The sequence below is a fragment of the Rhinolophus sinicus genome, chromosome 14 (genome assembly GCF_057876585.1).
Source record: "Rhinolophus sinicus isolate RSI-liver-muscle chromosome 14, RSI-T2T, whole genome shotgun sequence".
NCBI classification, from domain to species: domain Eukaryota; kingdom Metazoa; phylum Chordata; class Mammalia; order Chiroptera; family Rhinolophidae; genus Rhinolophus; species Rhinolophus sinicus.
Window position 1 is genome coordinate 174286190 of NC_142514.1, and position 24953 is coordinate 174311142.

The 24953-nt window shown below is 50.5% G+C and overlaps 1 protein-coding gene across 1 annotated transcript in view; it reads left to right on the forward strand.

The window, feature by feature from the left end:
* Positions 1 to 231: 231 nt before the first annotated feature.
* Positions 232 to 24953, forward strand: part of CRY2 (cryptochrome circadian regulator 2) — a 32409-nt gene continuing 7687 nt past the window's right edge. Inside the window, exons 1-11 of the mRNA XM_019746397.3 lie at positions 232 to 498; positions 8107 to 8215; positions 10476 to 10618; positions 12243 to 12427; positions 13145 to 13233; positions 18960 to 19100; positions 20237 to 20548; positions 20810 to 20961; positions 21083 to 21285; positions 21621 to 21713; positions 22892 to 23033. Of these exons, the coding sequence (XP_019601956.1) occupies positions 284 to 498; positions 8107 to 8215; positions 10476 to 10618; positions 12243 to 12427; positions 13145 to 13233; positions 18960 to 19100; positions 20237 to 20548; positions 20810 to 20961; positions 21083 to 21285; positions 21621 to 21713; positions 22892 to 23031 (1782 nt within the window). The 5' untranslated portion in view covers positions 232 to 283 and the 3' untranslated portion in view covers positions 23032 to 23033. The remainder of the gene's footprint in view (positions 499 to 8106; positions 8216 to 10475; positions 10619 to 12242; positions 12428 to 13144; positions 13234 to 18959; positions 19101 to 20236; positions 20549 to 20809; positions 20962 to 21082; positions 21286 to 21620; positions 21714 to 22891; positions 23034 to 24953) is intronic.

The window sequence follows — 24953 nt, forward strand, 5'->3', positions numbered from 1 at the left end:
CGATCTCCGCGGGAATCTCCAGCCTGCGTCATCTGCCCTGCCCGCTGGCCGCTCCCAAGCCCACCGACACATGGTGGGAACGTGAGGGGGCGGGGCCGGACTCGGCGCCGCTGGGCCAATCGCTCGGCCGGAGGCGCCCAGCCAATGGCAGAGACGCTCCTGGGCCCGAGGGGCAGGGCCACAGAGAGGAGCGGCGGCGTCATAGGTCATTGGGCGGGCTGGGGGCGGGGCCCATGGCGCTGACAGGGGCTGTACGGCAGTGGCCGGAGCAGTCAGGGCGGTGATGGCGGCGGCTGTGGTGACCGCGGCAGCAGTGACCCCTGCGCCTGAGGCCGGCACAGATGGCGCCTCCTCAGTGCATTGGTTCCGCAAGGGGCTTCGGCTCCACGACAACCCGGCACTGCTGGCGGCAGTGCGCGGGGCGCGCAGCGTGCGCTGCATTTACATCCTCGACCCTTGGTTCGCGGCCTCCTCCTCCGTGGGGATCAACCGATGGAGGTAAGGGGGCCCGGGGCTGGGTCGCGGGCTCGGGGTAAGCAGCCTGGCCTCTGGGGCGCCTGGCGAAGAGCCTGAGTCATCCCCCACCCAAAGGAGGGAGGTCCTGCTCCCCAGCTCCGATGGCCGGAAGACCCCGGCCTGAGGGAGGTGGGGCAGGAAGATGGAACCGGGTCTCCAGAGGGGAGAAGGCAGGACCAGGGAAGCAATTAGTCATCGTACCAATGGCCTGGATGGGCCAGGGCTCACGCTCTGACAAAGTGCTTCCGCACTGTGTGCTATCCGCCTTTGGGCCGCAGACATTCCTGTGGGACAGAGATCATTATCTGCATTGTACAGATGAGACTCTTAAGCCCTAGAGACAAAAGTTGACCTGCCCAAAGTCTTGGCAGCCAGTGAGTGACCGAACAGGGACTCCTGGTCTGGGGCTCTTAGGGGTGTGCTCAAGGACTGGAGGAAAGGAGATACTGTGGTGTGAGGGTAGGGTTGGATTTCTGAGTTTATGGCACAGAGATGCTTGCGTTCTTCAAGTCAAGAGCCCGTTGCTGGGCTCCTGCAGGTCGTCTCTAAGCCTCTGGTTTGTCTGAATTTGTCTTTTCATCCATCCTGGTTTCCCTTCCCCAAGACTGTGCTGCCTCTGGAGGTGTCTAGAGATTCTGGCTTAGCGTTAGATAAGCCAAGTGCTGTCTTCCCGTTGTTATTGATGAAGACCCGAAGGGCGTGTTCAGTTAGAGGTACTGTGTGTCCTGAGCTAGAGAGCAGTCCTTCACCCATTTTGGAGAATTCCCTCAGCAGCTATGCGTTTGCTAGAAAAGAAAAGAAAAAAGGAACCAAACAAAGTGTCACTTTCTTCTACCTCTTTTCGTGAGAATGATTTTAAAGGTCAGTTGAGCCACTATAGATTAGATATTTATCAACTTTTGTGGTAAGATTAGGGAGCAGTAAAGTTGTGATATCAGGGGCTCCTGTTTGGTGACTCTCAGGAGCTGGAGTCTGCAGGGCCATGGGAAAGGATTAACAGATAGGTGGTTGATGTATTTTCTCTGTAACCAGTGTTCAGAACCAAGGATTTGTGAGACATTGTGTACCCATCTCTTTAAAATGCCCCTCAGCTGTCATTTGGTTTGTTTGCATTGTTCTGGGGGATGTTTGCTTGTGGCCTTGTCAAACCCATGGGCAGGGTTATTCCCAGGAGACAGTGGCTCTCAGCACAACTCTCTTTTCTCTCCAGTGTGTTCCCTTCCAGGAGAGTGAGTGCTTCTCACAGTGGGTCTATCAAATGTCCCCTCCTGCCCCATTTATATAGAGGGAATGACTAAAGATAGTCCTGTGGAGAGCCTGCCCACACATTTTTCAGGCTGCTCTATTGCTCTGCCTCTGCTCCACTTTCCATAGACAAGAGCTTGGGTCTGACAAACATCCTCAAATGACCATCCCTAGCATGGTCATTAAAGCAAGCCTCAGACGTCGCCCCTCTCCTTATGGCAGTGTGCCAATCAGAGCAGAGTCAATAGAATAGGGCTATTGCCTGTTACATTGTCACGAAGGAGTTTCTTCTTTTACTGGGTGACGGGGGACATTGCATAGGACTGCCTACGCCTTGTGATAGTGGAGATTAAAAATCAGCAACAAAAACCATTGTTGATTAAACTCAGATTTGCTAGGAACAAGGTGTTGATGGATTTTTATGGGTCACCCTTTTGTGATTGTGCCTTCCAGCGAGTGAAGGAGAAAAGGAATGTGGCAGCTGCTGCCCAAGTCAAATCCTGAAATCAGAGGCTGTGTAGGCATGCAGATATTAACTGAGCAATTACTTAATGAGTGCCTCATATCTACCAGGCACTGTTCTAGGTGCTGCTAGGAACATAGTCCAGAGCTCCCGGAGCCTACATTTTAGTGGAGTAAGACAAGTAAACAACCATAGTTTAGTAGAACTAAGTGTCATGAAATAAATAAAATAGGGGGACGGACTAGAGCAGAGGTTTTCAATCTTGCTACACCTGGGAATCACTGAAGGATCTTTCAAAGATTCCTGGACTCTCTCCTCCCCCAAGTCTGATTTAATTGTTCTGGCTTATGGCGGGGGCATTAGGGTTTTTAAAGCTCTCATGTGCTGCAAAGCCTGAGAAGCCAACAATTTGGGAGATATGTTGCAGTGCATTCACAGGAAGTCTAATTAGTTTGGGTTTTCAGAAGAAACAAGTGAAATAATACAAAACAGATGGAATAGGATAACTGCTCCTGGGGCTGGAAAAAGATACACTCCTACCACCCCCACCTTACTCTGTGCTCCCATGATCAGATCCAGGGCAGAGCTGCAGCGTGTTTTATGCATGCCCTTGAGGGTTGGGAGTGATGGAGCCAGCAGTTCTTCTGCATAACTACAATCTGTGTAATCTCCTGGTGGCTGTTTCTGGATGTGGGAGTGGTCTGGGAGAATTGTGCTGCAGCATAACATCCTAGCTTTGCAGATACTCCAGCTACCGGCCTCTGAGAAGCCTCCCTAGGAAGGGTGGGCCCTGGGCCGGCTGCAAGAGGTGGGGGAAGCAAAATCTGTGATCTCTATTATTCTCCTGCGTTTCCTACACTGACTCCCACACAGCGTTTTTCACAGATGAATCAGATGAAAATAACCACGAATGGCACATTCTAAGAGTAAAAGAGGACAGAGAGGCAGCCATGGAATATGTATATTTATTAGCATAGGAGAAGGGCTAGCATACGCCTTGCCTTGGTGGTAGGGAGAAGTTTATTAGCTAATTGGAGCAATATGAGCCTCAGGACCTTTTTTTTTGTCAAGCGCTAGTTGGCTAAGCCCTTTGCCAGAATTTTCCCCGGCCCCACCTTCCCCAAATATGCTGTATCTGGAAAGAGGTACTGCAGTGAGGAAAAAAAAAAAGGTGCGTGGGTGTGTGTGTGAACAGTTTCTAGATTTCAAAATGGGTTCTCAAAATAGGCCCTTGCAGTTTTTCATTACCTTGCTCTCCTTACTGCAACTTAGGTAGGTGTGAGCAACAATTCATCACACCCTTTATTTAAATCATTTTCTCCCTGGCTCTGTGCTGCGCCTGCATCCAGGAGCTTCTGGGACAGAGAGAGTTGGTAGAAATAAAATATCAGCCCATATCACTCAGGATTAATAAATGAGGTGAACGGCCAGGATGCTTGGTGAGAACAAGTGTGTCTTTCTTCCCAGTGCTGGGAGCTAACACCGTTAGACTGGTGACGTGGGTGGTTCTTCCCTGGAACTCAGCACGAAGGGAGCTGAGCATCAGTCTCCGGGCAGGGAAATTTGGTTTTCTCTGCGCTGGTCACAGTGGTCCCCAAGCATGTCATTTCACTGTTCTGCTTCTGAGGAAATGTTTCCATTTTTCTCAAAAGGGATGAAAACCTTCATCTTCATCTTTCTCTTTGAAATTTGGAAAGAATTTATTTTTATCTGAGTGATACTTCGAGATCCGTCCCTGCTATGGATTGTGCGTTTGGGTTATCCTTTTGCATGGGCGCTTAATAAGCTGTCTTACTGAGGAGAAATTAATTTCTATTAACGTGCTACATAGCCAGTCTGGGCCAGCCTGTGACATCATCATCATAGTTAGATAACCTTGGTTTGAAGCAGAGAACTTGGTCAAGGGTGATCTGGACCCAAAAAAGAATTCGTTACCACCCTCCCTCCTCCTCCTTAACAGCAAATAAACAAAATATTCCTCTACACAGAATCCGCCATCTCTAGAGAAGGCTTTCCTGCTTGTCTTTGTCTTAACCAAAGGGCCTGCCTATCTAATTCTAAAGGGCTAACGCTATGGCGTCCCGAATTACAAAGTCCTTTCTGTATTTCTGGAAATCCCAATTTGGTTTTCTCCAGTGTGTCTGCTCCTGGCTCCAGGTTACTTACATAATATCATTCAGTTGCAACGTGTTGTCTGATCCAAAAGGTGAGCTTTCACCGCTCACGTTGGACCGTGTGCTCTGAATTTTGGCCATGTGAGCTCAGCTTGGAGCTGCCAAGGGTGAGCTGCCAGCCCCAACACTGCCACTTCCAATGCTCAGGCCAGTTTTCTTCAGAGTCCCCCCTCAATGGAGTAAAGAGAAACTGGCCTGGTAGAGAGGAGGGCTCTAAGGGAGCGCAAAAGGCCCAAGGTTCTGCGCACACCTGCCCCAGTGAGCATTTGTTCAGTAGCAGCACCGCTTCTTGTTCCTTTGGTGTTTTGTAAAGCTGTAACCTGGCAGACCTCAAAGGTGTTGCCACAGCAGTGGCTTCTCTTTCTCTGGCTGCCTGGGGGCTGGGGCTTGCTGCCTCCTGTGAAGGCCCTCCTGGGACCTCCCTTCCTGGAGGGGCTCTGGAGGGTTTGGCTCAGGAGGGAAGTTAGAAGTAACAGCATTCCTAGAATGCCAAAGAGGAGACAGAAATCAGGATCTTAAAAGAGAGAATGTTTAATTGAAATAAATTAGAAGCAAAGAAAGGCAACTTGTAAACAGACGATAGAAGTCAAGTTCAGTTTTCTAGAATAGCGCTTCTGAAACTTTAATGTGTAAAAGAGTCACCAGGGGACCTTGCTAAAATGCAGTCTTCTGGAGATCTGGAATGGAGCCTGAGATTCTGCAATTAAACAGGTTTCTGGGTGAGTGACAGCTGTTGATCCTCAGAAGAGCAAGGATCAGGGAGCAAAAGTGTTGGCCTTTGGGTGTGTGGTGCTCCCTGAGTCCCGGGAGCACATCCTCGGTGCTCAGGCAGTGAGTCCTGGTCACTGCCTGAGGTGGTGGAGCCAAGTTTTAAGAATGCAGACGCTGACCCACACTGCCTGGGTTTGAATTCTGGCCACTTATTAAATGTATGATGTTGGGCAAATTATTTAACCTCTCAGTGCCTCAGTTTCCTCATCTGGAAAATGGGAATAATAATAGTATCTACTTCATAGGGCTGTTCTAGAATTAAATGAGCTACTGTATATAAAACAAGTAGAATAGTTTAAACAAGTAGAACATTCGTTGTAAATGTTCATTCAATGTTTGTTGTTGCTATTATTATCGTTATTATCATTTGGTTGCTGAGTGAGAGTTGGGCCTTTTGCTCTCCGCCTCAGCTATAGACAGCTCTTGTTAAAGAACAGGGCTCTCCTGGGGTTACCTGTACTTCAGCGATGCTGCGAGGAATCCTTCCTTTCAGTAAATGAGGTCTAGAAGTAAAGTTCTTAGGCTAGTTTTCCTATGCATGTCAGCCTTACTTACAGCTTCAGATCGAAGTCCTATGCAGCCTGGTGGACTGTGGGGAAGAGCCCCCAACGTGCATGGCAAGGACATTCCTGGGAGCCGCAGATAGAGGACCCTCTGTGCTGGGGCTGTCGTTTAAGTCACCAGTTATCTCTAGGCAATCTGCCGGGCAGGGCCCAGGTCTTGGGTGGCATGAGGTTATTTACACGGGTTTTATTTTCTTCCTGAGAGGAGCACAGGTTTGGGAGGAGACCTGCACACATGTGTCACCCACCTCTCAGCTTTCCTTTTCCGGGGGTATGAGTTTTTCAAAAACAGAAATTCACAGAGGCGGAGCTTTTGGGTTGCATAAAGCAGCATCCAGCCGTCCGTTTCCCGTCGCAACCCCTTGGAGAGTCTGCGTGTTCTTTCGCTAGCATGATGCTTTGGGCTGAGCCCAGGACCCAGCTCAGGCTGGAATGTGGGTCTGTGGCGGTCGCCGCAGTGGGCGTGTCTTGTGGACGTCAGAGGCGGCAGCAGCTGGGGCGCTGCTAGTTGGCAGCCTGCGAGCAGGCGCGGCTTCTGCAAGCCTCCAGCAGTCAGGGAATGTGATGTGCCGCCCAGGAGGCGCGGGGTGTCACTGTGCTCGAAATAAAAGCTGTTGACAGAGATGGGTAGGAGACGCTAAAAGGTAGACAGCAGGAGGCTGACCTGTCAGCGCTTAGTTCCTGAGGAAAAAGATCAGAATGTCAGTGGATTACCTGCAGTCAGGTTTGTGTTTGCCAGAAAAAGGGACTCAAACCCAGGAAGCCCTGCAGAATCTCAGCCCCAGAGCAGTGTTTGGTGTGCCACTGAATGGGGACCGAGAAGAAAACAGATGCTGACCGACCTAGGTTCCTAGCCCAGCTTTGTCACTTAATAACTGTGACCTTAGGCAAATTAATTATCCTCTAGCTGTGTCTCATTTTCCTCACCTATAAAATGAGGATAACTTTTGCTTTCATCATGTATTGAGAGAATTAAGAAGAAAACACTTAAATGCAAAGCATATATAATAACTGGTAACATTGGTCACCTCTGGGGAGGGGAATTAAATTCCTGAGGACACAGGGTAAGAGACTTTGTACCCTTTTGTAACTTGATCTTTGAACTACATTAATAGTTATCTGTTTAAAATGTTAAATTCGTTTCATTGAAAAATAAATATAGGGGTGGCCCTTTAGCTCAGTTGATTAGAGTGCGGTGCTCTTAACAACAAGGTTGCCTGTTCGATCCCCACATGGGCCACTGTGAGCTGCGCCCTCCACAACTAGACTGAAACAACTACTTGACTTGGAGCTGATGGGGCCTGGAAAAACACACTGAAAATAAATAAAAGTTTAAAAATAAATAAACAAATATAAATAAAATATATCATAAAATGTATTGATGGAATTTCTCAGAAAGGTGATTTTGCTTAGCTGAACAGCTAATAAATTTTTGTGGTCGTATAAAAAAAATTTTAAAACCACTGAAGGCACTCAGCAAATGTTACTTCTGTTCCCTTTCTCAGGCTAGATCTCTTAAGTATCTGGAGTCCCCCCACCCCACCAGTACCCCCACCCCCAAAAGCGTGTAAGAACGTCCTATAGAAAAGTACCTTCTAAGCCCTTCTCCCTCTTGGGATGAGAAGCTGGTGGCCAGAGCCCTGGACAGGCCTGGAGAGTGAGCCACCTGCCAAACGAAGCCCTGGGAAGTGGGGACCCGGCCCAGGCTGTGGGGCTGTGGCAGTAGACATATACACGCACAACACATGACTGCAGAAAGGTCTGCTGGACCCGCGTAGGGGGACTTTCCAGGGCTACTGCAGTCTCGTTCCTCTGCTAATAGGACCTCAGGCTTCCACACCACATGACCCCACTTGTTTTTCAGACGGCTTTCTCAAAGGTCTGTTCTCTCTTGATTCTCACAGCAACCTTGTGATGGGTGGATATTTACATACAATGCCTGAGACTCGGAAGGAATAAGTGACTTGCTTCTGATCACAGAGAAATAACCAGAGTATAAGCAGCTCCTATTGAACCCAGGTTTTCTTTATGCCAGGCACTGTACTAAATGTTTCTCACGTATTCCTTGATTTTCATTTCTTAGCTATTCTATGAGATAGGTATTAACATGAGCTCCACAGTATAGATTAGAAAAAAAAGCTAAAGAGGTTAAGTAACTGCCTAAAGTCACGCAGCTAGTAAGTGGCAAAACCAGTATTTCAGCTGCTCCCCTACCACAGGTATCACGCCTAGACTAGACCCCAGGCCTCTCCAGTCCTCGTGCTAATCATGCTTCTTGTTTGGCATAACCAGCGGGCCAGCTTCTCCCTGCTTTGTTAGGAAAGAGGGTGACTCTTTATGACGTGATCACTAACAAGGCCTGTGGGCTCTGCAGGTTCCTGCTTCAGTCTCTGGAAGATTTGGACACGAGTTTAAGGAAACTGAACTCCCGCCTGTTTGTAGTCCGGGGACAGCCAGCTGAAGTGTTCCCGAGGCTATTCAAGGTAAGTGTGCAGAGTCTGAGAGAAGACAGTGAGAGTTTGCTCCCCAGCATTTCCCCTCAGACTGAATGAGATGATTCTCTGACCAAAGAAGTAGAAACAAGTCAGGGCTAGACTGACGGCTGCTGCTGGAGAAGTTGGGAGCAAGCGCAGCCTGTCAGCTTGCCAACAGAATGGAAACTGTGTTAAGGAAAAAATTCTGCAAAACCAGTGTCTTGTTGGAAAGTTCCCAGCTCAGTCCAGACCTGGGATATGGCAAATTATTCCACCCCGAATGCCACTGGTTTCCTTAGATGTTTCCTTGGCTCAAGCAAGCAGGATTTATTAGGGCTCTTCCTATGCCAGGAGTTTGAGGGTGAGGTTTCCTGTTCAGCAAAGGGTGTTTCCTGTCTCTCTTTGCTTATTGGGAAAAAAGTCAGCCTTTCAGAGGGAGCTTCCCTGCTTTCCCTGGGGTAAAGGATTGATTAAATCTTCATGTCAGTACCACATAGACCTGTTCACTCTATCAGGTAGCAGCCCACTTTTCCCCCCACCCCTTTATAAAGTACGTTTTAAGGCCCAAGCAGAGGCAGACGTACTCAGGGACAGAGGCTCTAGGACAGTCTCTTCTCAGCAGCACGCACGATTGTTTGCATGCCCCTCTCCCTCCACCCAGCTTCCTTCCCTCCTCTTTCTGGGGGAAAGACAGGAGGAAAGGTCTCGCATCAAGGCAAGCAGCTTAGTGAACACTTCATCATTCACTTCACCTCTCTGAACCCCCCACACGTACGCACACGTACAAAGCACACAGTGCTGGTAATAGCCAGGATTCACTGAGGGCTGACTCTGAATCAGGCTCTGTTCTAAGCAAGTGGCTTACATACATTAATTCACGTACTTCTCACAGCAGCCCTACGAGGTAGGTGCTGCTGTCGCTGCTCTGCAGATGAGGAAACAATGACTTGCCCATGGTCATAAAGCTCGGAAGTGGTCTAGGATTCAGTCAGTCAGTCAGTGCGTATTCACTGAGTTTCTGCTATGTCCTAGGCCCCATACTAGGTACTAGGGTAATTATGAATGAGACAGCATGGTTTCAGCTCTGAGAGTTCACACACAAATGGGGGAAACAGGCAAGTAATGGGCAACTTCATCGCCATGTGCTGTGATGGGAAAAGGGCCAGGTGCAGGAAAGTCCTACTGAAGGAAAAGGTCAAGGAAGGCTTCTTGGAGAAGGCGTCATCCACTAGCATTTTGATTATTATTCGCAGGGTTATGCGTGTTTACCAGTGTAATCTATATGAACCTCTAAGCCTGGTACGTGGCTCATAGTAAGGGCTCCATAAACATTTAGCGCTATTGTCCTTAGACGAGGGAAAAGCAGCTCTGCTCAGGGCCCACGGCTCCAAGCAGGGCTGAGTCAGGCCTAGACCAGCCTGCCAATGACCAGGACATTTGCCCCACGGGGTTCAGAGTTTTAAGGGACCATGACCAGAGACTTTGGTTGGAATGTGGTTCTCTTCTGGCTAGTTGCATGCTCTAGAGCTATCTGTGGGTTATCTACACAACCTTTCTCTGGGCCAGCTTTCTTCTAACATTGCTCGGAAATCTAGAAATTTCTGTTAGAAATGACTAATGACTTGGAAAAGAATTCCCTTCTTTTTAAACATGAGACCCGTCTGGTTAGATTTCTCTGACCTCTGGACTAAGGATTGCTCCTCCTTCCCCAGCTCTCTGAGAGCTGGAGCCGATTAGCTCTGTTTGCTACTGGCCTCAGGAGTGTTGCTGTGGAAACCATTAGGACACTTCTTATAGCACAAGCCTGCCAGGAAAACTAGGCCAGAAGTTTACAGGGCCGTGAGGAGTTCTGGGAAAGGCTCGCCGAGCAGGAGGGAGGTGGCGATCCTGTCCCTCACTGTCTCCACCAGTGAATCAGCGCCTCTTGCAGGGACTCGGGGCTTCCTGAGAGCATTGTATTTATAGCCTCCTGATGCATTCTCCTACCTCAAGGTCACAGCAAGTACACAGGGCTCTCTCCACCTCTCTCCTGACTCCACAGAGAGACCACTACACTTGGGCTCCCATGTTACCTTGCTGTTGGCCTCACCTCAAAGGCCTGCTCTCCTCAAACCTTGTGAACCTCAGGTTGTTTGCTTTCCGGTTCAAATCATTGTCCCTAGTTTGTTCTGTAGCCCATTCTGACTGATTTCTAGACTTGCTTTGTTCCTTCTCAGGAAGGAGCTGAGTGCCTAAACAGTGTTTAGCGTAACAGATTCTCTCCCCACAGGAATGGGGGGTGACCCGCTTGACCTTTGAATATGACTCTGAGCCTTTTGGGAAAGAACGGGATGCCGCCATCATGAAGATGGCCAAGGAGGCTGGTGTGGAGGTGGTGACCGAGAACTCTCATACTCTCTATGACCTGGACAGGTAAGAGGTGGGTCCCAAGGGTCAGGTGGCAAATTCTGGGAGTTGGTGATATGGGCCCCTGCTGAGCAGAACTTGGGGAGGTTTAGCTATAAAGCCACCCACCTGGCACATGAGATGTGTATGGTATCTTCTAGAAGCTAGAGGAGAATGGACCAGAGTTGGGGCCTGTACGTGTAGAACAGGTCACAGAGTGCTTTACCCGATTTGGGTGCAAAGAGGCTCATTAGGCCCAAAGGATGGAAGCTGTGAGGATCCCCACTCACGATCTTCATAGGTCTGCTCCTGATATGCTCGTCCCACCCGCTCCTCAGACTCCCACTTCTGTCCTGCTCCTCAAAGGCCGCCCTCTGATCTCATTAGACCCTAAAGGTTACCCCCTCAGCAGAGCTCTGTTCTCAGGGGCTCAGTTTCTGTACCTCATAGAGTTCCCTGGGCTCCTCTGGCTCTCTGGTTTCCCAGGCCATGCATTTAGATGTCGTTCAGGAGGCTCCAGAGATCCCTGCAAGGAGCCGATAACGACAGAGTGGCCTCTCTCCTTGGGGACAGGCCTCTGCTTTCAGAGAGTCTAGGAGGAAACCCTGTCCTCCCCTTCCCTGGCAGAGCTGTCACCCTCCTGCTGCTGCTGCTGCTGCTGCTGCTGCTGCTGCCAAGCCAGCAGCCACCACTTCTCCCTGCCCCCCTCTCCCCAGGCTGCCAGGAGCCGGGGTCACACAGCTCTGCACGTGAGCTGAGCTCTCCAGGGGAGATGCTGGGTGTGGAGCTCCTCCTCCTGCCTCGTGCCAGAGGAGGGGGGAGGTGCTGCAGGGGCAGGAGCCAACCTTACATCAACTCTAATGAGAGAGACAGACAACTGAGAAATGAACTCACCCAGCCAGCCGGTCTTACGGTCGTGCGTAAGCTGCTGTGTGACCAACAGGAGCCCCGGGAATCGGGCTTCAAACCGTCCCAGTTCTTCCTTATATAAACAGTCTCAATTCTTCTCTTACTGTCCTATATCTTCTTACCTGAGTGCAGCTATGTTTCCCTTGCTCTTGAAACAATATTTTGGAAACTGCAAAGTGCCATTTAAGTATTAGTTGTTGCTATTAATAACCCCAGGCCCAGTCTCTGATTTAGGGAGGAGAGACTGTTCTCCCCCTCTCTGTTCTAGGAAATAGGGACCAAAAGGGAATGATTTTCCCACAAAGGAACACGTTTGCAGCCCTCATCAAAGAACTTCCTCAAGGGACAGAGAGAAAGGTCCATGGGGATTCCCATGGCTTGGAGAGTCAGGCCGAGTACCAAGAAGACTGGTGGGAGTTTTTCACAATGAGAGGGATCTGGTCAGTCTCTGTCTTTAGGCAGCTCCGTGTCAACACCAGGGAACCTGGAATTGAGGCCCCTCTTTGGCCCTGCCTTGCTCTGTTACCTGAGGCACCTGCTCTAGCCCTCTAGGCTTCATTTTCCCTCTCGGAAAAAAGGAGATGTAGCCTCCCTTCCCCCCCTTTCCACTTAGGGGAGGGACCTGTGTATGGATGAGGAAAGGTACCCTCCAAGCTTTCAGAGTCTGGCTGTTTTCTGTGTGAGCAGGGACCCAAACCAAAGGGCGTTGTGAGTGACGTTAGGTGTGCTTTGGAATTCCCAGGATCATCGAGCTAAATGGGCAGAAGCCGCCTCTTACCTACAAGCGCTTTCAGGCCATCATCAGCCGCATGGAGTTGCCCAAGAAGCCCCTGGGCTCCGTGACCAGCCAGCAGATGGAGAGCTGCAGGGCCGAGATCCAAGAGAACCACGACGAAACCTATGGTGTGCCGTCCCTAGAGGAGCTGGGTGCGTACTTCCGGCCCCAAGCCTCTTATGCTGGCACCGCCTTTTTTGTAAAATAGCTCACTGGCTTTTTCTTCTTGGCCAGAGTAATGCTTGTTGTAACAGACAGTTTAGAAAATACAGAGAAATGAAAATGGAAATAGCAATCACTATTACCCACCACCCAAAGATAATCATTGTGAATTTTGGAGTATGTCCTTCTGGTCTTTTTTCTGTCCATACTCATGTATGTAATTTTGTGTTTCTAGTTCATGCCTCTATTTTTGTACTTTTCCTTCTCAGGTGATATAGGCACAGTCTGGTGCTGGCATCAATGGGTTTCTCAATACCAAGATGATTAGTATTGTTTCTGTTGAAAGGGCGGAGTTCTGTCAGCTTCCCCTTCCTCCCTCCACCCCCCATTTTTTGATCTGAACAAAGTTAGCCTTTCTCACCTGAAAGTCACAATTATTGCCGGCTAAACTGAAAGAGAGAGCAGCAGTCCAGGATTGTTCTATCTGCCTGCAAGGAGGGGGGGGGAAGTAAAGGGAAAGGAGAAAAGTCACAGTCGGAAGAGAACCAGAATAATCTAGAAAACACTGGAAGTTAAGGATTATCTCAGACCCAGTAGCGCCAAGATCACCACGGTCCAGTTCTCATGAAGCTCCAAGTGTCAGGACTTGCCGAGCTAGCGCTGGAAAGGCCTGACCTTCAAACCCGGACGTGCTCCTTCTCTTGTAGGCTTCCCCACGGAAGGACTTGGCCCAGCTGTTTGGCAAGGAGGAGAGACAGAAGCTCTGGCCCGCCTGGATAAGCACTTGGAACGGAAGGTATGGGGCCCCTTTCTGAGACAAAGAAGCTCAGATGTTGGCACCCATGCAATGGGGGGTATAAGGTCAGGTTCGTGTCCCTTGGTGCCTCTTAGCTCAGAGTGGTTGAAAAATGAAAAATCTTCCTGATGGCCGTAACAAGAACAGCAATAATAGCAGCCACCGCTTAGTGCGTGCTTAGCACATACTGGTCACTGGGCTGAGCTTATCTGGGTTAAGTGCCTGCTTGCATTAGTTCCTTCAGTCTTTTCAACAGCCCTACAAAGTAGGTATTAAGCTCTCCATTTTGTAGATTAGGAAATCAAGGTTTAGAGCTGTCACTGAACTTGCCTAAGGTCATAGTTAGTACTAGAGTGAGATCTTGTTGTACGTGATTCTCAAAGGAATGCTATATATTGCTTTTCTTTCATCTGTGGGCATATTGCCCCTACTAAAAGGTTATCTGATCGGTAAAGTCCATAAGATTAATTGTTCTGTGTTTTTGTGTCCCCCTACCTTTTGCTGACTCCCCTCCAAGGCATTGATTTCCGTTTGCTTGGAGGCAAAGAACAAATGGCCCACTTCCCAAGGGGAAAGAAAGCGGCAGAGGCCCCAGAGGCACTCCTCAACTATGGCCTTGGCCCCCTCCACCCTGGGACTAGAGGAGCACAGAAGGTTCTCCTGACTGAGAATAGTCGGCTCCCAGTTTCCTATCCCCTGCAGCTAGTTTATAGACTTGGTCCCGAAAATCACAACTCTTCGTATTCCTGCTCAGATGGTGAGGCATTTGGCCAGGTGATGAGCAGGTGCTAACAAAGGGACAGTGGAACAAGGAGGTGAAGGCAGGCCTGCTGGGAGGAATGCTTCCCGGCCCTGGGGGAGCCGTGGGCCCAGCCTCCCTGAGGCCCAGCAGCCCTGATGTCCCCATCTGGCTGTTGCCATCAGCCAGAGCAGACAGCAAGATCTGCTGACTTAAAAGGATGAGAACTGATGCCCAAGGGCTTTGGGGAACCAGCTGTCTCTGTTCCCGTCAGGAGTTTTACCCAGAGAATCTTGGGATCAGTTTGGAGACAAAGGCAGAGCCCAGGAGGCAGAAGGGTGGAGAGGACAAATGGGACGGCAGGAGTAGGGTAAGACTTAAGAATGCAAAGACTAATTTAGGGCCTGTGGATTATTATCACCTCAGAAACATCTTGTAGAGGAACGCCCCTTAGATCATCAAGTTTGCGCTCCTTTTCCACATAGGCCTGAAGGGTCTCTTCTGTCCTGGGGCCTGTGGTCAGGGCCTTTCAGACTCTGGTGGCCAGAGGAAATACCGAGTCCTACACATCTGGGAGAACAAAAGGTACCTGATGGACAGGAGTTCAACCAGATTTCAGGAGGTTTATGTTAACTTCGTCAGTTGTCCAAACCTGAAGTGAGCATCTACTTGTGTCAGGGTGGTCTGGTCACTAGAAAGACTGCACAACAAGACAGGTGTGGAGTCTGTCTCCATAGTCTATTGGAGATAACAGTCATGAAACAAAGAGTTACAATGTGTTAAGGGTTAGGAAAGGAGTGGTTCAGAGGATTATGGGAGCAACAAATAAAAGCGTTAGATGAATCAGTTCTGGTTTACAACTTGGCTTTTGAAAAAAGGAATGTTTTAGCTCACACAAGCAAGAGTCCAAAGAGCAGCCTTCAGATACAGCTGGATGTAGGTTTCCAAATACTGCTGCCAGGAATACGTTCTCTATCGCTCAGCTCTGCTTTCTTCTGTACTATTTCACTCCTAGGCAGGCTTTCCTTCAGTAGTGGCAAAGGTGGTCAGCAGCAGCTTATTTTCAATCTGTTTAGCAGCACCAGAGGAAGGAAGTGGTGTGCCTCTTTTCCAAAAGCTCCAGAAAATGTCCCGAGGAGTGTTTTCATTGGCCTGGCTTGGGGCATGTGACTTCCTGATTCAGTCACTAAGGCTCGGGAAGGGGAGCTTTCCCTGGCACACTTGCATCAGGAGCTCAGTCCCAGAGTCAGGAGGTGGGCTCAGCTCCACTTTATCCATTGGACTGAGATTAGGGAAGGCTGGGTCACCACGAGAAAATTAGGTGCTGTTACCAAAAAGGGAAAGCAAACTGCATGATATTTACCACTGGGCTACCCAGTAGTAGATGAGGACAAGCTATAATCGTATCCCTAGGGGTGGCCGGTTAGCTCAGTTGGTTAGAGAGTGGTGCTGATAACACCAAGGTTGCCAGTTCGATGGTTCGATCCCCGCATGGGCCACTGTGAGCTGTGCCCTCCCTAAAAAAAATAAAATTAAAAAAAAAAAATAGTATCCCTGTTATTAAATGAAAAAGGAATGACGGAATTAGAATATTTTGCAACCCCCACTGATGACACATTATGCATTAATGACTGCTAACCCCATAAAGAGAGAAAACCAGGCATTATGTTGCCCCTGTAGTCTTACCAAAGAGATAAACCTGAGTCCAGCCCAGTCTGGTTCCAGCCTCCAACTTGCAGGTAATACCCAGGACAGTGGGACATGTCGAGCTGCACCGTGAGGGTGCAATCAGCAAAATCCACACTGTGGGAACCAGTGCAAGTCGTATGGCCTGGGTTCTTCTGCAGAAAAACTGAAAGGAAAAGAAAAAAATAACAGGAAATGTGTAGAATAAAGTAAATAACATCAAAGTTTCTCAACTGGCCAAGGCTAAATTGTGATGCCAGGGGATGCGCATTTGGATGGGAAAAAAACAACCCTTAAAAATGCAAGGAATAACTGTGATAAAGCCCTCCCCTCCAAATAGGCTTTGCAAAAATAGAAAAATGTAAACATTTTTAAATGCAAAGTGATTATTATAGAAGTTGGGTGAGGGGACCGTGACGGGGCTAAGCATTTAGATGGGCCTCAGGGGTGGCCAGCAAAGCTCCGATTCTTGGTGGTGGTCGTGCAGGTGTTTGCCTTAGAATAATAATAATTCCTTAAGCCACACATCTGTGTGGTTTCTGCAGCTGTGTTTCACTTCAAACAAATAGCTTTTCAAAGTGAGGTCGGCAAGGATGGATGCAGCAGGCAAATATACCTCGTGTCGGTTAGAGGCACATACCCTAATACCTGGGGGCTCTCCTGCTGCGAAAGTGGCCTTTAGGTTGAGACTCGAAAGAAGAGCCCAACTTAACCAAGAGGCGGTGAGTGGAAAGGAAGATCGCGTTCCAGGCCAAGGGAGCTGCGTGGGCAAAGGCTAGTGCAAGCGTGGTGCTTAGAAGAGGGATGAGAGACAAAGCTGAAAGATGGGCCCACGCACACTGTGGGGTGCTCGGAGGCTGTGCCTAAGATTTGGGACTCTATCCTAAGAACAACAGGAAGTGCACATGCTATCCTAAGGGACAGGCATTTTATTCTGTTTATCTCTTTTTTAGTTTTAAAATATTAAACTTTTTATTTGGAAATCTAAAATATACCCAAAAGTAGAGAATAGAATAATGAACCCCCTTATACGCGTCACCAGTTTCAATAATTTTTTCCCAGTTTTATTGAGATATATTATAATTGACATATAGCATTTATTAGTTTAAAGTATACAACATAATGATTTGATATGTGTATACAGTTTACCCTTGAACAATGTGGGGGCATGGAGTCCTGACCCCCGTGCAATTGAAAATCTGCATATAATTTTTGACTCTCAAAAAGCTTAAGTTGGGATAGGCATTTTAAATAATCATTCTGCTCCCAGTGTGGAGACTAGATTGGAGGGGGACAAGACGAGATGTTGGGAGGTCAGTTAGGAGGCTGTCACAGTTGGCCAGTCTAGATAAGATCTTAGCCTGAACCAGGCTGGTAGCAATAGAGGATGGAAAGAAAGGGACAGATTTGAAAACTATTTGGACAGTAGAATTGACAGGATTTGGAGAGGGGGAAATCAAAGGCTTTGGCTTGGGCTGCTGGGTGGATGACAGTGCATTTTCTGAGACAGGGAATGCCAATGGAAGAGTGGTTTAAAGAAAAGAGCCTGTTACACGTGGTGCCTGAAAGGCAGTCAGGGAGAGAACTCCGACAGGAAGCTGGATGGAGTGATGGGGACCCCAGGTGAGCTGTCTGGGCGAGGGCACAGACGTGGACGGTGCGCATCTGCAGAGACTGCCGTAGGAGCCACGGGACTGGAGGAGCTCGCCCAGGGACACAGTTGAGTAGAGGACCTAGGACAGAGCCCTGGGATGCGTGCACTTAGGGGTCAGGATGGGTGTTGGAGCTGGTGAAACACCAGAGCAGCCAGCCAGGTGGGAGGCAGCCAGGAGCATGTGGGGTCCGGAGGCTAATGGCATGGAGGGCACGGGCAGCGGAGTGATCGGCAGGGTGAGGTGCTGCTCACAGGTCCTGAGACACAAGGACAGAAAACGCCTGCAGGACTCAGTGGCACGGAAGTCAGACAGTGGTGGGAGCCAGCTTGTTGGCAGCGATGAAGGTGGAAGCCAGAGTAGGGTGGGCTAGAAAGTGGAGGTGGGGTGGGGAAATGGGCAGGCTGGCCGTGAAGGGAAGGAAGAGGACCCAAGGGTAGAGGCCCACAGGGTTACGGGAGGTCCTTTATTTTAGTTTAGTCTGCAAAGAAACGAGATCGTTTTCCCAGTGTCCTTGGAGTAGAAACTGGAGAGAGAGAGACATTGAATGTGCAAAAGAAGGAAGAGGTGAGGCCTCTAGAGCCAGGTGGAGGCCTTGGCCTTGGGCAGGGTCACAGGAGGGGTAGGGGTAGGGATGGGTGCAGGTGTCTTTGTAGATTTGATGGCTTCTGTCTCCTTATCATTAGGAAGGAAGGTCATCTGCGAAGGGTGGTGGGGAAGCGTGGACTAGGAGGTCTAAGGAGAGTGTAAAGTCTGTGAACTGGTCATCATGAAGGGACAGAGTGTTCGGAGTTGAGAAGAGAGCACTTACTAGATGTAGTGGACACAGACTGGAATCTGGAGTCACAAGCTAAGTTCCCCCAGCTGTGTCTCTTATCGTCTCTGTAACCCCAGAAGGGTCACATAATCCTTTGAGTGTCATTTTGTCATTTTTGAAAGGAGATAATGATAAATGGTGCCTCAGGATTGTTAAGATCAAATGAGAGGACAAAGGTAGCAGTGAGTTGTGCGGTAAAGCACCATGCCAGCGGCAAGTGATGGGAAAAACAAGACCGATGATACTATATGACAACTGACCCCAGAAATGAATGCCTTTGTGGGTCGCCAGGAATGTATTGGACTGAGTCCCTCCTTTCGCAGCCACCGTGAACAATGGCGAGAAGTCCCTGGGTAGCCACGAGGCAGCAGCTGCCTCGGGGGCTCTGTGATGAGAGCGGGGACTGAGATAGGGATATTTATTTTCTGTAAAGTAGAAGCCTTTTTCCTTTTCTCCTGTATCATCACAGATCATTTGGTGCTTACAGAATTCTTTCATGTCATTTTGTTTAATCCCCCGGGAGGTGGGAAATTTTGTTCTCATTTAATAGGTAAGTAGCCGAGGGACTAAATAACTTGTTCCCCATCAAACCACAAGTTCAATAGCAGAGTCAGGACAAGAACATGGGCCTCGTTATTCGGTCTAATGGTGGGTCCCCCGAAAATCCTGCCGGCATGAAGGAGTGAAATGAGCAGCGTTCGGGGCCTGGCTTCTTAGCTTTCTGTTCTGCGACCTTAGGCAAATTCCTTAACCACCTAGTAGTGCCTCAGTTGTTTTCTCTGTGATATCCAGGCCTCTCCTTTCTTCGCCTTCTCCTTCTCTTTCACTGCAGGCCTGGGTTGCCAACTATGAGAGACCCCGAATGAACGCCAACTCCCTGCTGGCCAGCCCCACGGGCCTCAGCCCCTACCTGCGCTTCGGGTGCCTCTCCTGCCGCCTCTTCTACTACCGCCTGTGGGACCTGTATAAAAAAGTAAGGCCGCGGTGATGGCAGCACGCCGAGTGGACCTGGGCCTTCTGGGCCACTGAGTCACCCTGAAAGGGGCCTTCCCTCTGGCCCTGGGGGTGGGCACTGGGTGTGCGTCCTGGAGGTACTTACGTGTGTGTACAGTCAGAGAAGGTGGGGAAGAGGCCACGTCCAAGAGCTGGCAGAGCTGAGCAGCCCAAACTGCTGATCTGCATAAAATCCGGGGTATCAAGTAGAGCAGGGCGGGCAGAAAAGCTGACCTCAGGCTGTGCCCTAGAGGTGACAGATCTGCGGGCAGCAGGTGGGGGCAGGGAGGGCGAGGCTGGAGCTGGTCCTCAGCTGAAGAGCACAGCAGCCCTCTCTGGGGCAGTGTCCACAGCATTGGAACGGGGAGTCCAGGAGTGGCTGTGGCCCATGTCTGATGAGGCGATGACCGAGGGCTGCATGGAGGGCCGTGCCATGTAGAGCCGTGCCATACGGACCACGGGCAGATATCCCTGTGGTAATGCCCCACCCCCAGACGGAGAGAGGGCAACACACCACCTCTTCCTTGTGTCTGCATTGTTTCACATTTCCCTGTCCTTCCCAATTAGGATTCTGTGGCATGGGGAGGCTGTGCCAGTTTGGTGGGTAATTTTGTGATTTTAGGAAAATCAGTATTTGCCTGGAGGTCTGATCGCTTAATTTTGTCATGGCCCCAGATCCAGGCTGTTGTGTATAACTTATGAACCAGAATCTAAAGTGAGCATTTTTTATACGTAGTGATGGGGAAGATCCCTGTGACATTCTAGAAAGTGGAGCCAAACAAGGACCCTTGAGGATAAGGATCGTGACCCAGCGTTTGCTCCCCAGTGCAGAGTTCGGTCCCCAGCGCAGAGTTCAGCAGTGACGTCCCTTTCCACTGCCCACCTCTCTACAGGCACCCTCATTGCTCAGAGCAGGCCACAGCCAGGGCCTGGGGCTTCAGTCTGCAGGCGCACTGTGTCCCTCCTAGGGGTGCTCCCTTCACATGTCTGGGGGGTTTGGAGCCACCACGTTCATGGCAGGCCCACAGCTCCACAGTCCTATATGGGAGGGGCCTGAGTGACATGGTCCTGGGAGCTGGGTGAGTGTTTATACGCACATGTTCCTCCCACCCCCAGGTGAAGCGGAACAGCACACCTCCCCTCTCCTTGTTTGGGCAACTCCTGTGGCGAGAGTTTTTCTACACGGCAGCCACCAACAACCCCAGGTTTGACCGCATGGAGGGGAACCCCATCTGCATCCAGATCCCCTGGGACCGCAACCCCGAGGCCCTGGCCAAGTGGGCCGAGGGCAAGACAGGCTTCCCTTGGATTGACGCCATCATGACCCAACTGAGGCAGGAGGGCTGGATCCACCATCTGGCCCGGCACGCTGTGGCCTGCTTCCTCACCCGCGGGGACCTCTGGGTCAGCTGGGAGAGCGGGGTCCGGGTGAGTGCTCTCTCAGAGGGACGCTGGCCTGTACCCTCTTGTCAGGCCTGGCCACAGGCAGCGCCCTGTAGGCTGGGGCATGGGGTGGGATCCCTGGGTCCAGGAGATCCCCTCCAAATCCTCCTTGCGGGCTCAGAGGGCGTAGGTATGGATTTCCAGCAGATGGGCTTTGGCTCTTTTCTGTACGGGGCATGTGGTGACTTGGGGAGAACCATGGCAGTAGGTCCCGAGTAGGCTGATTGTCTCACCCACCCCATCTAGGTGTTTGATGAGCTGCTCCTGGATGCAGATTTCAGCGTGAATGCAGGCAGCTGGATGTGGCTGTCCTGCAGCGCTTTCTTCCAGCAATTCTTCCATTGCTACTGCCCTGTGGGCTTCGGCCGCCGCACAGACCCCAGTGGCGACTACATCAGGTGAGTGTGCCGACCAGGCGCTGCTTCTGGCCACGGTGACCTCCTCCTAGGATGGGATACCCTTAGCCCTTGAAAGGAGGGTCCCAGTGTGCTGATGGGTTATCTGGCATGTATGTTTCAGGAGATACCTGCCCAAATTGAAAGGGTTCCCCTCTCGATACATCTATGAGCCCTGGAATGCCCCAGAATCAATTCAGAAGGCAGCCAAGTGCATCATTGGTGTGGACTACCCACGGCCCATCGTCAACCACGCCGAGACCAGCCGGCTCAACATTGAGCGAATGAAGCAGATTTACCAGCAGCTCTCGCGATACCGGGGACTCTGTAAGAAGCCACTACTCCCCTGCCATCCCCAGCTCTCTGAAAGGAAGGGCAGCACCTGGGGCCCAGGGGGCATCGACGGGGACTTCCAGATATTTGCAAAGGGAGACTGAGTGCTAACTTCTAGGCTGTTACATGGACGTGACCTCCCATGACACAGGACATGCAGGCTGGGCTGGATCAGGCCTCTCTGAGTGGGTGTGGCCAGTGGGAAGAGACGGAGCCTCAGTGTCATGGCCCAGCACCCCCCCACACCCCAAACTTTGTTTTCACCTGCCCTGCAGCTCACTGCAGTCCTGGGACAGTAAATTCTGATCACTCCCCTGCCTTTCTCCTAGGTCTGCTGGCGTCTGTCCCCTCCTGTGTGGAAGACCTCAGCAACCCAGTGGCAGAGCCCAGCTCACAGCAGGCTGGGAGCGTGAGCAGTGCAGGTGAGTAGCAGCTAGCCCGCCATGGCCTGTGCCTGTCCCAAGGGCACTGCGGAACTACCACCACTTTCGTCACTGAAGGCTGAGAACAAAGCCCCAGTGGAGCTTATATTCCACCTGGAGAAAGATAGTAAAGGGACCGTGAAGATCGTTTCAGATAACAATGCTTTTGGGAAAACAAAATCGAGTGAGTTGATAAGAGAGGCGCTGGGGAAAGGAGGTTACTTTGGATGATTTTAGATTGGCGTAGTCAGGGGATGCCTCTCTGAGAAGGGACCCAAGTAGTGAGCAGAGCCAGCCTTTCCAAGAACTGTGGGAAGAGCTTTCCCAGCAAAGGGAAAAGCAAGAGCAGCCCCAGAGACAGGAACGAGCTTAGCCCATTCAGGAAACGAAGGAAAGGAGGCCAGTGTGTCTGCCATGTCCTGAGTCAGGGGCTAGAATAAGAGAGAGATGAGGACGAGCGAGCAGGAGCAGCAGCACGTAGGCGCAGTGTGCGCGAGGATTCAGACGCTGTCATCTGAGGGCACTGAGAAGGCACTGGCGGGCGGTCACAGGGCCGAGGCAGGATCTGATTCATGTTTTACCAAGCTCGCTCTGCCAGCTGTGTGGGGGGGCCAGTGTGGGCAAGAGTGAGGACAGGGAGGTTAGAAAGGAGCTGAGTGCAGTTGTCAGGCAGGCAATGGCAGCGCAGCCTGGTGGTGGCCGGAAAGGGGAGAAGTAGACAGACTTGCCGCATCCTTAACCTCCTCCCCGTGGGCTCTGGGATCAATCAGGTGAGACCGGCACGCACTGCAGCGGGGTTTCTAGTTTGCCCGGGAGGCTGGCTTTGCAGTGGGGGTGCTGCTCGCTCCGACTTCAGGAGGCCCAGCCAGGGTTGCAGAGGGGAATGCCTGACCTTCAGAGCTTGGACAGCAGACAGGCCAGGTCATCTCTGGCTGGGAGCCCATGGGATTTGGCGCCCAAAAGCTGGCCCTGCTGCCAGCAAGCCTGGTCGTGCTCTCCTTGGACATTTCCAGGCAAGGTCACTGCTGAAAGGAAGGTGAAGGGACAGGTCTGAGGAGCTGCATGCAGGCATTGCGTTGATGAGAGGCTCCCTGCCCCCTGAAGAGCAGCCACTGCACAGCTGCGGGTCACGCTGGCTCTGCACAGTCTGTGTGACACTTAAACCTGCTTCTTTACAGGCCCAAGACCACTACCCGGTGGCGCAGCGTCCCCCAAACGCAAACTGGAAGCAGCTGAGGAGCCACCTGGTGAAGAACTCAGCAAACGGGCCAGGGTGGCAGAGTTGTCCACCCCACAGCTGCCGAGCAGGGATGTGTGAGAGTGAGTGACAGCAGCTTAGATTCAGCTTCGGGGGGAAGGTAGGAGAGAGGTGGGGACAGGTTTGCAAAACTACTGCCCTTCCAGCTGGAGGTTAAAGCCCAGCAAACTCGATTAAAACCTCGTGGGGACTGCATGATGTTTTAGGATTTCATCTCAAAAATTCTACCATTCTGACTTCTATACCTTCTAAAATTTGAAAGGAAATTTAAAAGTAAGTTAAAAATAAAAGAAAGAAAGCCCTTTCTTTCTTTGCCAATTAAGGGGGAAAAATGGCGGGGAGGGGGTGCTCTTCCTACTTATCAAAGAGAGTCAACCCCGACAAAAAGAAAGCAGAGACCCGCATGTGAGGCTGTGGGAGAAAGGGCCCTGTGGCAGGGTCTGAGGATGCCGGAGGCCCCTCTGCCATTGCCCAGACAGGCTGTGTTGTGAAGGCAAGCCAGCGGAGGGCAGCACTTACCTTCAGAATAGAGGCTCACTCGGCCCAGCCCCACCTAAGGACCAGTAGACCCCCACTCCCCATCATGTATCTGTGCTTCTTACAACCACGCCTCCATTCTCAACTTCCTTGTGGCTTTGGCTCTGTACCTCCCTGTCAGCGCTCATCTTTCTTAGAAGCCCCCAGAATGTTGTTTAAAAACAAGGAACTGGCTCCTCCTTCCCTAGAGCAGGAAGGGCCTTTTATGCGTTTCTTGGAGAAATATAAATTACTGCGTCTCTGAGGCATCATCTCAGGCTGATCCTTATGTGCCATGTCTGTGTCAGGAGATTGGAGGGTGATTTTCTCCATGGAGCCGATTGTTTCTTTTTCCAAACCCCTCCACTTCAGGGCCCGGCCGGCCGTCTGGTTTGAGCGTCTAGACTGGAGTGAAGGTGAGACAGACTTTGATGCTTGTGTCCTTTACCCTGCTCGGCTCTTTGTCATAGACACTGCTGACGGACAGATTGGTGCTATCTCGTTCTAGGAGCACAGGCAACCTTAGATACCGCTCTCCTGGGTATCTGTGAGCTCTGTGACACTAAGCAAAGTTCATTCTGTCTTGCAAATCTGGAACTTGCCAGGCTGATACTCTGACTTTCAGGTGAGAAGACCAGAGAACAGAGAGGTTAAATGTCTGCGTCAAGGTTTCTCAGCTAATGGCAGCCAATTCAGCATGAAATTGTTGCCGACAGGTGTGTGAAGAAGGGGAGCATAAGACATATAAAATGTGATATGATGCCTATCCACAAGGATTTAATAGTCCTGCTTAGAAAAAGAAGACAAGTAACCTGATTCCTAGACAGATGATATAGACTCTACAAACTTATCACACAGCCGCTGTGGGTGGGCTGCAGTGATCAGGGGATGCAACGCAGGAGTTTACACTAGGGGGCCTGAAGATGAATTGGACGTAGGCAGCAAGGAGGGCGTTTCAGCAAGGAGTGTAATGATTATGTGACGTGCAAGCTACCTAACTATGAGACTCGGCGGCCTCACCTATAAATTAGGTTGTTGTTGCAGAGCTTAAGTGAGTAACTGTAAGTGTCAGTTAGGAATATGTGGGACTATTAGGAGCAGAAAACCTGACTACTGTGTTTGAAACAAATAGGGATTCATTTTCTTATCCAGCAAGAGGCCCCAGAGCTGGGTGTCGCTGGTTTGCGTTTGCTGGCTTAACACTGTCGCTGGTTTCCCTGAGATGCTCCGGCTTCGTAGTCTCAAGGTGGATGCCATAGCTTCAGCCATCAATTCCTCATTCAAAGCAGGAAAGAGGAGGAGTAGCAGAGACAGCTACACTCGTTCATTCGATAAACATGTATCAAGGGGTCACAATTTGCCAGACACGGTTGTCAGCATTGGGATATGGTTGTGAACAAGACACAAAATCTCTTTCCTCTTGGGTGCATCTTAATGGGAGGGGACAGGCAATAAACAAATATATA